This window comes from Entelurus aequoreus, linkage group LG14 (assembly GCF_033978785.1).
Source record: "Entelurus aequoreus isolate RoL-2023_Sb linkage group LG14, RoL_Eaeq_v1.1, whole genome shotgun sequence".
Classification (NCBI taxonomy): domain Eukaryota; kingdom Metazoa; phylum Chordata; class Actinopteri; order Syngnathiformes; family Syngnathidae; genus Entelurus; species Entelurus aequoreus.
The window spans coordinates 35,738,090-35,751,215 of NC_084744.1; the positions used below are offsets into that span (position 1 = coordinate 35,738,090).

Here is a 13,126-nt window from a genome sequence, read left to right on the forward strand (position 1 = left end):
ACAAATGTGTAAGTTGGGAACTCATAAATTGAGGTAGCACACCTTTGTTTACTTAACTCATAGATTTAGTTAGCACACCTTTGTTTACTTAACTCATAGATTTAGTTAGCACACCTTTGTTTACTTAACTCATAGATTTAGTTAGCACACCTTTGTTTACTTAACTCATAGATTTAGTTAGAACACCTTTGTTTACTTAACTCATAGATTTAGTTAGCACACCTTTGTTTACTTAACTCATAGATTGAGGTAGCATACTTTTGTTTACTTAACTCATAAATTGAGGTAGCATACTTTTGTTTACTTAACTCATAAATTGAGGTAGCACACCTTTGTTTACTTCACTCATAAATTGAGGTAGCACACCTTTGTTCACTTAACTCATAGATTGAGTTAGCACACCTTTGTTTACTTAACTCATAAATTGAGGTAGCACACCTTTGTTCACTTAACTCATAAATTGAGGTAGCACACCTTTGTTCACTTAACTCATAAATTGAGGTAGCACACCTTTGTTTACTTAACTCATAAATTGAGGTAGCACACCTTTGTTTACTTAACTCATAAATTGAGGTAGCACACCTTTGTTTACTTAACTCATAAATTAATTAGCACACCTTTGTTTACTTAACTCATAAATTGAGGTAGCACACCTTTGTTTACTTAACTCATAAATTAATTAGCACACCTTTGTTTACTTAACTCATAAATTGAGGTAGCACACCTTTGTTCACTTAACTCATAAATTGAGGTACCACACCTTTGTTTACTTAACTCATAGATTGAGGTAGCACACCTTTGTTTACTTAACTCATAAATTGAGGTAGCACACCTTTGTTTACTTAACTCATAGATTGAGTTAGCACACCTTTGTTTACTTAACTCATAAATTGAGGTAGCACACCTTTGTTCACTTAACTCATAAATTGAGGTAGCACACTTTTGTTCACTTAACTCATAAATTGAGGTAGCACACCTTTGTTTACTTAACTCATAAATTGAGGTAGCACACCTTTGTTTACTTAACTCATAAATTAATTAGCACACCTTTGTTTACTTAACTCATAAATTGAGGTAGCACACCTTTGTTTACTTAACTCATAAATTAATTAGCACACCTTTGTTTACTTAACTCATAAATTGAGGTAGCACACCTTTGTTCACTTAACTCATAAATTGAGGTAGCACACTTTTGTTCACATAACTCATAAATTGAGGTAGCACACCTTTGTTTACTTAACTCATAAATTGAGGTAGCACACCTTTGTTTACTTAACTCATAAATTGAGGTAGCACACCTTTGTTTACTTAACTCATAAATTAATTAGCACACCTAAGTTCACTTAACTCATAAATTGAGTTAGCACACTGGGCGTGTTTGTGCTCACCTGAAGGCCAACCGGACGTGGAGAAGTTGTGTGAACCCAGTCTACAAGCCTGGAGTCCGGAGCTCAGTCTTTACGACACCAACGTGACCTCACCGTGTCCACAACCGGAAGGCTGCACCCTCACGCTGAAGTTCCGCTACCCTCTCGTCCCACACACACTCACCCTCTGGGTCACCTACATCTCCGCAAGTAAGTACTTCAAGAGTACTTCCATAGAAAGTACAACTGAGATCAGACAGCTTACAACACTCGGCAGCAGGCACACACGCACTCTGCTCTCATGAAACGTCGCTGAGCTGCACATGCAAGTTATTTCAAGTAATGCATTAGTTACTTTCCCTAGTAATTAGTTACATTCATCCCAGAGTAATTCCATGAGTAATGCAATACTTTTTTGGCAAAGTAAGGAGTCACTGATTAGTAAGTTCCAAACAGTGAATACGGGTGTGGTGTTGGACTCCCAACACATGGATGTCGGAGAGTTCAGCAACAAGAAGAACTAAACGTCAGCGCTGAAGCAGAGAAGAAAAGTGAAAGGAACCCACGTCTGCAAAAATGAAACCTCAGACCAAACGCTGAACTAGTTTGCCGATCAAAGAAGCGGGAAAATTCAAGTCCGATTTTTTTGGAGAATGGAGAATTATCAATTATCTTGACCATAGGGCCGGGGCAGAAGTTTCTTAAGCGCAAACATTATGACTAAAGTGGTGAAATGTCCCAAATTACCCAGAATTCCCGGTTTTCCGAGACATTTTTACCATTGGAAATTAATGAATTTCTTTGAAAACGCACATTTGCCACATTTCTCACCCGATTTGAAGCATTTCACTTTCAACACCTTCCACTTTTATTGGACAATCAAACTACCATTTTTCAAGGTAAAAAAAATTCCAGGAATTCCAATTGTCACCTCTTCCTGGAAAGTTTTCACAGTGCACATTTTCCAACCAATTCCAACCATTCCACCTTCAAAAAATTCCTCTTAGTTGGGACAACAAATGCTCCTATTTTGTTCACCGTATGAATTCCCAGTTTTTCCGAAATTCCAGGAATTCCGAAACACCCATTCTCAAGTCAAACTGTTACTTGGTCCACACCTTTCAACCGGTTCCAAAAATTACAACACCATATCATTCATATCATCTAGGACAATTGTGCTAGTATCAATATTTTCCTAAATTCCCATTTTTTCCAAAATTCCCAAATTTCCAGGAAGTTCCCGTTCAAATAAATAGATGTCTTTATAGTTCTACAATGCCCTAAATTCTCAAAATTTTGCGCCATTTCCGACCTTTCAATCATCCACCCACACTACCCTTCACATACATCGAACGCAAAACATGTTTTCCCTTTCCCAAAATTCCCGGTTTACCCGGAATTTTTTCCCCTTAGCCAATGAATGGGAAACATTCAATCTACTGAAAATCCCTCATTTCTCATCTGATTTGAAGCGTTCCACTTTCAACACCTTCCACTCACATTGGACAATCAAACTACTTTTTTCCAAGTAAATTTTTTTTCCAGGAATTTCCAGAATTTTTGCTTTTTCAAAACCCTATTTTTACCTCTTCCTGGAAAGTCCACATTTTCCAACCAATTCCAACCATTCTACCTTCAAAACATTCCTCTTAATTGGGACAACAAATGCACTTATATTTTTTCCCCGTACAAATTCACGTTTTTTCCGAAATTCCAGGAATTCTGAATTACCCATTCTCATTTCGCACTGTTACTACGTCAAAACTTTTCAACCGGTTCCAAAAATTCCAACACTAACCCATTTATATCATCTAGGGAAATTGTGCTAGTATCAATATTTTCCAAAAATTCCTGTTTTTTCCAAAATTCCCAAAATTACAGGAAGTTCTACAATTTGTAGTTCTACAATGCCCTAAATTCTCAAAATGTTGCGCCATTTCCGACCTTTCAATCATCCACCCACACTACTCTTCACATATATCCAACGCAAAACATGTTTTCCCTTTCCCCAAATTTCCGGTTTACCCGGTATTTCCAGTAATTTTCTCCCCATAGACAATGACTAGGAAATATACAATCTACTGCATATAACATAATTTCTCACCCTGGACATTCAAGCCAGCATGTTTTCCAGGTTAGAAATTTCTCAGATTACCCGTAATTACCAGGAATTTCTCCCCATTGAAAATGAAAGGGCAATATACAAACCTCTCTATATCCCACATTTCACACCCGATTGGAGCCGTTCCAACATCCACACACTCCACCCACCCTGGCCTTCAAGTACTAAAGGTGCACAGGTAAATATTTGATCTTCTCCCAGCAGGATGAAGGCCACTTCTAAGGCCTAATGGAGGGAAAATATTGCCATCCCAAATATTTCCTTCCATTCAGTCTGATGTTCACGTTCTAGCCTGACGTCGACCTTCCTCCAGGTAACCCCGCCCTGGCTGACGTGGAGCTGATCCCAGACGCAGGTGAGAGCATCCACCTGGGAGCGCAGTACGTCTTCTGTGACACGCCCTTCACGCTGCGCCTGCACGCCCTCCGTGTGGCAGTGAGCGCCGTCAAGCTGAGCACCTTTGACGAGAAGATGGAGGTGGACGCCGCCATGTTGTCTTCTGGTCCCGCCAGTCCTCTGTGCTCCGCCTGTTTGCCTTTGCTGTATCGGGTCCACCGGCGGCCTGCTTGGCGCGGTCCACCGCCGTCGCCTCGGACTCAGCAGACCTTCACGGACAGGTGAGCACTACCTGCTTGTTTCTGCGTGACACATTATCTCCCAGGATGCCACAGTGCTAAGATGAATATCCCGGTCCAAAGTGTGGACTGGGAGTCACTGGGGGAAACTGTAATTGTGAGAATGTTTGTCAGCAGAAGTGTGGAGAGGGGACAAGAGTACGAGTACGTGGTCCAAGTCCAGGCCGGCGGTATTCTGAGCAGTCCTTCGCCACCCCTCCTTTACACTCACGGTCAGCCTTACTGCGGCGATGGCGTCATTGGAGGGTACGAGTACTTTCACGCACGGAAACCTTGACGGTGCTGATTGCCGTCTCTTGTCCGCAGGGCCGAGGAGTGCGATGACGGCAATCTGCTGGATGCGGACGGCTGCTCCAAGAAGTGTCTCCAGGAAAGTGGCTTCAACTGCCTTGGTGAGAGAGCAACCCTCAGCATGTCCACAACATCTCCTTACAAATACACAACTGCTACCACATTACGTGGGAATGTGGACTGGGATAGGCTCCAGCTCAAAGATATGTGTGTAGTATCTGTGCACAGGGGAAATCCAGTTTTATGTCCAATTGTTTGCTCGGTGGTGACAGTTTAATAAATAAGTGGACATGCTGGTTAATCCAGGCCGGTTAGTCCCAGGTCTCAATGAGAAACAGGAAGTCTGTGGAAAAAGATGCCCCACTGAGGGAGTCAGGATCTAAGAAGTATCAGGGACTAACAAACCTCGCTGGCACCATGACTAAACCAGGAGGCCTGTGTCTAGACCTGGTGACTCTAACCTATATCTGGCCGGGCACTGATAGAACTCTGACCAAACCTGGAGGCACTAAGTTAAGACAAAGGAATTGTCAGGTCTGATGTTTCTCCGTCGTTGACGATGAGCAGGTCATCTAAGTAGTTGATTGTTCGCTGATGTGTCCTCAGATGACTTGTCAGGCCGATCCTTGCCTGGAAGTATTTGCTACATGTAGGACACTTGAAGTCACCTGTGTCATTTGGAGCGGAGGTACTTGACACTCTCAGCTTCCGGAGCTCATGTTTCCTCTTGCATGCTTCAATGCGAGTGTTCTCAGAATTTCTAGTCCCCACCGAGATCGCCGTACGCCATACAGAACGATCACCTGCCAGCTCCTCCCATGTCTCCGTGTTGATGTTGAGCATCTTAAGGTTAGCTTTAAAGCAGTGCTTAAAGCGTTTGCGCTGCCCGCCTACAGACCTGGTGCCACAAGACAGTTCCCCGTACAGAAGTTGTTTGGGCATCCTTGTGTCCGGCATTCTGTAGACATGACCAGTCCAACGGGCTTGAGAGCGCTGAAGAAGAATGTATATTGATGGTAGCTTGGCACAAGAAAGAACTTCAGTGTCTGGCACTTTGTCTTGCCAGCGGATGTTCATCAGCTTGCACAAGCAAGTCATGTGGAAGTGGTTCAGTTTCCTGGCATGTCTGGCAAAAACTGTCCACGTTTCACAAGCGTACAGTAGAGTTGTTATCACTACTGCCCAGTAATCTTCATTTCGAGTCTGATGCCACGACGACTCCAGGCCACTGTCAGGTCTAAGATGGTGGTGGCACAGGGGGCATAAAGGTTCGGTACCACACAGGAGGGAGAGAGAGAGAGTGTCCCCACTGGTGCTGTAGAACCGGTTGTGATGTCTCCTTGTTAATAAAGAATCAATCAATCAATCAATCAATCAATCAATCAATGTTTATTTATATAGCCCTAAATCACAAGTGTCTCAAAGGGCTGCACAAGCCACAACGACATCCTCGGTACAGAGCCCACATACGGGCAAGGAAAAACTCACCCCAGTGGGACGTCGGTAAATGACTATGAGAAACCTTGGAGAGGACCGCATATGTGGGTAATCCCCCCCCCCCCTCTAGGGGAGACCGAAAGCAATGGATGTCGAGTGGGTCTGACATAATATTGTGAAAGTCCAGTCCACAGTGGATCCAACACATCAGCGAGAGTCCAGTCCATAGTGGGGCCAGCAGGAAACCATCCCAAGCGGAGACGGGTCAGCAGCGCAGAGATGTCCCCAACCGATGCACCGGCTAGTGGTCCACCCGGGGTCCCGACTCTGGACAGCCAGCACTTCATCCATGGCCACCGGACCTATGCAACTCCCCCTCGCAAGGGACAGGGGAGAAGAGGAGAGAAGAAAAGAAATGGCAGATCAACTGGTCTAAAAAAGGGGGGTCTATTTAAAGGCTAGATTATACAAATGAGTTTTAAGATGGGACTTAAATGCTTCTACTGAAAGAAGCTTTTGTTCAACGATCCTCACCTGCATCCTCCTTGATCCATCACACACAACCACGCCCGGGAGAAGGTGGCAACAAACACTCTGGAGAAAGTGAAGGACTTTCAGGCTGGTTGGACTTGTGCGAGTTGTGGGTTTCATTTCTTCAAGCTGACTTAGCCAACATAAACTCTGGCCAACAGACAGTCAAGATTTCTTCAGATTGAGTTCACTGACAAGTTGTTACTTTTGGCCATGAATCTTCTTTTCTTGCGTTTTCCTCGCAACAGGGGAACCGAGCCGCTGTTACGTCTTCGAAGGAGACGGCGTTTGCGAGGAGTTTGAACGCGGGTCCAGTGTGCAGGACTGTGGTTATTTCACACCTTTGGGGTACACGGACCAGTGGGCGGCGAGCGCCTCAGCTTCTCATCAGGACCCCGTCCACTGCCCCGCCCACGCAGCCACCGGCCAACCATCATTCCAGAAGGTAATTGGGATGGGTCGGTCACGAACCAGAGCCTTTTTAGTGAGGCGGGCCAAAAGAGCCTCCCATCACTAGAAGGTAGACCACAGGCTGAGCAAAGATGTATGGGTGGTAAAAACTTTATTGTGGGGGAATCCTTTCTGCTGATCAATGTAGACTCTTTGGAAAGACTTTGTATGACCCGGATTCATTCAAGACTTTGTGTAGTCGTGTTGGAGCAGCAGAACTTAGTTCCTCCTCAGCTTTCAAATCCAGCACTCAGTCGTGACTTGCCCACTTTTCCTGGTAAAATGTTTTTACGACTGTTTTTAAAGACGATTGAAATGCTCACGTAAGTTCTTTGTGAAGCTCTGCAGGTACCAGTACACGGACGAGAGGGAAAAACTGGCCAGGGATGCTTGGTTTCCTTGCAAGGCTCCTTCAGACGCAAAAAACGACCTCCAAGATCCTTTCTGGCTCAAGGTAAGCGTGTCAATAGTGACAACTTCCTGCGTGATGGCACGAGTAAATACTGACAAAACTTTCATGAAGAAACCTGGAACTATGTCTGACACCAGAGGTTCTCAAATGTCTTTCACCACCATGATGACCAACATTAAAATACAGTACCATACCATACTATACAATTCCATACTGTACCATGCCATACCATACCATACCGTACCATACAATTTCATACTATACCATTCCATACTATACCATACCATACCATACCATAGTATACCATACCATACCATACCATTCCATACTATACCATTCCATACTATACCATACCATACCATATCGTACAATACCATGCCATACCATACCATACCATACCATACCATACCATACCATACAGTACCATACCATACCATACCATTCCATACCATTCCATTCCATACTATACCCTACCATATCGAACAATACCATGCCATACCATACTAAACCCTACCATACCATACCATACCATAACATACAGTACCATACCATACCATACCAGACCATACCATATCGTACAATACCATGTAATACCATATCGTACAATACCATGCCATACCATGCCATACCAAACCCTACCATACCATACCGTACAATACCTTACAATACCATACCATACAATACCGTACCATACCATACCAAACGATACCATACCATACTGTACAATACCGTACCATACCATACCATACCATACCATACCATACCATACCATACCATACCATACCATACCATACCATATACCAAGCCATACCATACCATACCAAGCCATACCATATCATACCATACCATACCATACCATACCATACCATACCATTAGCTTAGTAGATTTAAGTATTTATTAAAAACAAGCTAGACATTTTATTAAACAAGTATATTGGAAATGTTTGGCCATTGTAAGATTACACACAGTTTGACCAGTAACACTGTGTTTGAATACAGGAAAACAAAACACTGTACTTTGGTAATATTGCTGTCAATATTTCAGGATCCTGATATCAATAATGTGTAATAAATATCCTATTGGTGATATTTCAGGATCCTGATATCAATAATGTGTAATAAATATCCTATTGGTGATATTTCAGGATCCTGATATCAATAATGTATAATAAATATCCTATTGGTGATATTTCAGGATCCTGATATCAATAATGTATAATAAATATCCTATTGGTGATATTTCAGGATCCAGATATCAATAATGTATAATAAATATCCTATTGGTGATATTTCAGAATCCTGATATTAATAATGTATAATAAATATCCTATTGGTGATATTTCAGGATCCAGATATCAATAATGTATAATAAATATCCTATTGGTGATATTTCAGGATCCTGATATCAATAATGTATAATAAATATCCTATTGGTGATATTTCAGGTGGGATTTTTCCACTCCGGAGTGGCTGCTTCAGTTCTGGTCTATGTGGCCTCAGGTGGATCCTGGAGTGAAGACCATCACCACAGGACAGCAACCATCCTGCTTGTAGATACCACTGGAAGGAATCACTCATTAGGTATTACTTATTAACTTATGTTTATATAATTGCCTACTATTATATATACTGTATATACGTATACTGTATGTTATTGTTGTATACTTTTTTAACTTGTGTTTATATAGTTGTCTACTATTATATATACTCTATGTTATTGTTGTATACTTATTAACTCATGTTTATATAATTGTCTACTATTATGGATATATACTCTATGTTATTGTTGTATACTTATTAACTCATGTTTATAAAGTTGTCTACTATTATGGATATATACTCTATGTTATTGTTGTATACTTATTAACTCATGTTTATATAATTGTCTACTATTATGGATATATACTCTATGTTATTGTTGTATACTTATTAACTCATGTTTATATAATTGTCTACTATTATGGATATATACTCTATGTTATTGTTGTATACTTATTAACTCATGTTTATATAATTGTCTACTATTATGGATATATACTCTATGTTATTGTTGTATACTTATTAACTCATGTTTATATAATTGTCTACTATTATGGATATATACTCTATGTTATTGTTGTATACTTATTAACTCATGTTTATATAATTGTCTACTATTATGGATATATACTCTATGTTATTGTTGTATACTTATTAACTCATGTTTATATAATTGTCTACTATTATGGATATATACTCTATGTTATTGTTGTATACTTATTAACTCATGTTTATATAATTGTCTACTATTATGGATGTATACTCTATGTTATTGTTGTATACTTATTAACTCATGTTTATATAATTGTCTACTATTATGGATATATACTCTATGTTATTGTTGTATACTTATTAACTCATGTTTATATAATTGTCTACTATTATGGATATATACTCTATGTTATTGTTGTATACTTATTAACTCATGTTTATATAATTGTCTACTATTATGGATATATACTCTATGTTATTGTTGTATACTTATTAACTCATGTTTATATAATTGTCTACTATTATGGATATATACTCTATGTTATTGTTTTATACTTATTAACTCATGTTTATATAATTGTCTACTATTATGGATATATACTCTATGTTATTGTTGTATACTTATTAACTCATGTTTATATAATTGTCTACTATTATGAATATATACTCTATGTTATTGTTGTATACTTATTAACTCATGTTTATATAATTGTCTACTATTATGGATATATACTCTTTGTTGTATACTTATTAACTCATGTTTATATAATTGTCTACTATTATGGATATATACTCTATGTTATTGTTGTATACTTATTAACTCATGTTTATATAATTGTCTACTATTATGGATATATTCTCTATGTTGTATACTTATTAACTTATGTTTATATAAGGTTGTTAGCATGAAGCAAATATATGATTATGTGTAGTCATAAAGTTATTACCTCCTCCAAGGCACACATAATCTCTCTTGCCGTCGGAACCCGCTGATGGTGAACGTGACCCATGACCTCTCGCAGCCCTTCTTCCTGACAGCGTCTGTCATCCTCCTCTTGTCCTCCCCCTCTGTGGCCATCACCGCCATTACCTTGAGGACTTCCTGCCACTTCAGCACCTTCGCCAAGACCGGGTGCGCATCACAGGGTGGGCTCTCCCACAACTACCCACTCATAACACACATATATACCTACTTGCATACATACATACTGCACATACCTACATACATACATACATACATACATGCATACATATATACCTACATACATACATATATACATAAATGCATACATATATACCTACATACATACATATATACATACATGCATACATATATACCTACATGCATACATATATACCTACATGCATACATATATACCTACATGCATACATACATACATATATATATATACATACATGCATACATATATACCTACATACATACATATATACCTACATGCATACATATATACATACATGCATACATATATACCTACATGCATACATATAAACCTACATGCATACATATATACATACATGCATACGTATATACCTACGTACATACATATATACCTACATGCATACATATATACATACATGCATACATATATACCTACATGCATACATATATACATACATGCATACATATATACCTACATGCATACATATATACCTACATGCATACATATGTACCTACATGCATACATACATACATATATATATACATACATGCATACATACATGCATACATATATACCTACATACATACATATATACATACATGCATACATATATACCTACATGCATACATATATACCTACATGCATACATATATACCTACATGCATACATACATACATATATATATACATACATGCATACATATAAACCTACATGCATACATACATACATATATATATACATACATGCATACATACATGCATACATATATACCTACATACATACATATATACATACATACATACATACATATCTACATACATACATACATGCATACATATATACCTACATGCATACATATATACCTACATGCATACATATATACCTACATGCATACATACATACATATATATATACATACATGCATACATACATGCATACATATATACCTACATACATACATATATACATACATGCATACGTATATACCTACATGCATACATATATACCTAAATGCATACATATATACCTACATGCATACATACATACATATATATATACATACATGCATACATATATACCTACATGCATACATACATACATATATATATACATACATGCACACATACATGCATACATATATACCTACATACATACATATATACATACATACATACATACCTACATACATACATACATACATACATACATACATGCATACATATATACCTACATACATACATACATGCATACATATATACCTTTATGCATACATATATACCTACATGCATACATATATACCTACATGCATACATACATACATATATATATACATACATGCATACATATATACCTACATACATACATATATACCTACATGCATACATATATACATACATGCATACATATATACCTACATGCATACATATATACCTACATGCATACATATATACATACATGCATACATATATACCTACATACATACATATATACCTACATGCATACATATATACATACATGCATACATATATACCTACATGCATACATATATACATACATGCATACATATATACCTACATGCATACATATATACCTACATGCATACATATATACATACATGCATACATATATACCTACATACATACATATATACCTACATGCATACATATATACATACATGCATACATATATACCTACATGCATACATATATACCTACATGCATACATACATACATATATATATATACATACATGCATACATATATACCTACATGCATACATATATACATACATGCATACATATATACCTACATGCATACATATATACCTACATGCATACATATATACATACATGCATACATTTATACCTACATGCATACATATATACATACATGCATACATATATACATACATGCATACATATATACCTACATGCATACATACATACATACATGCATACATATATACCTACATGCATACATATACAGGTATACATACATGCATACATATATACCTACCTGCATACATATATACATACATGCATACATATATACCTACATGCATACATATATACCTACATGCATACATACATACATGCGTACATATATACATACATGCATACATATATACATACATGCATACATATATACATACATGCATACATATATACATACATGCATACATATATACATACATGCATACATATATACATACATGCATACATTTATACATACATGCATACAAAATACGTACAAAATATTGATACTTGCATATTACTTACACGTACAAAGTCTCCAAGGTGTATTAGAAAGTATCTTAGAAAGGCTCTAAAGGTGTGTCTGTAAAGGTGTGTCTGTAAAGGTGTGTCTCTACAGGTGTGGCTCTAAAGGAGTGTCTTTAATGGTGTGTCTCTAAAGATGTGCCTCTAAAGGTGTGGCTCTAAAGGTGTGTCTCTAAAGATGTCTCTAAAGATGTGCCTCTAAAGGTGTGGCTCTAAAGGTGTGTCTCTAAAGGTGTGTCTCTAAAGATGTGTCTCTAAAGATGTGCCTCTAAAGGTGTGGCTCTAAAGGTGTGTCTCTAAAGATGTGTCTCTAAAGATGTGCCTCTAAAGTTGTGGCTCTAAAGGTGTGTCTCTAAAGATGTGTCTCTAAAGATGTGCCTCTAAAGGTGTG

General features: G+C 38.1%; 1 protein-coding gene across 1 annotated transcript in view; it reads left to right on the forward strand.

Moving 5' to 3' along the window:
* pappa2 (pappalysin 2) overlaps window positions 1–13,126 on the forward strand; it is a 141,809-nt gene that overhangs the window by 100,792 nt on the left and 27,891 nt on the right. The window contains exons 42-49 of the mRNA XM_062068795.1: window positions 1,395–1,577; window positions 3,803–4,106; window positions 4,239–4,370; window positions 4,431–4,516; window positions 6,632–6,828; window positions 7,174–7,287; window positions 8,691–8,826; window positions 10,234–10,408. Of these exons, the coding sequence (XP_061924779.1) occupies window positions 1,395–1,577; window positions 3,803–4,106; window positions 4,239–4,370; window positions 4,431–4,516; window positions 6,632–6,828; window positions 7,174–7,287; window positions 8,691–8,826; window positions 10,234–10,408 (1,327 nt within the window). The remainder of the gene's footprint in view (window positions 1–1,394; window positions 1,578–3,802; window positions 4,107–4,238; window positions 4,371–4,430; window positions 4,517–6,631; window positions 6,829–7,173; window positions 7,288–8,690; window positions 8,827–10,233; window positions 10,409–13,126) is intronic.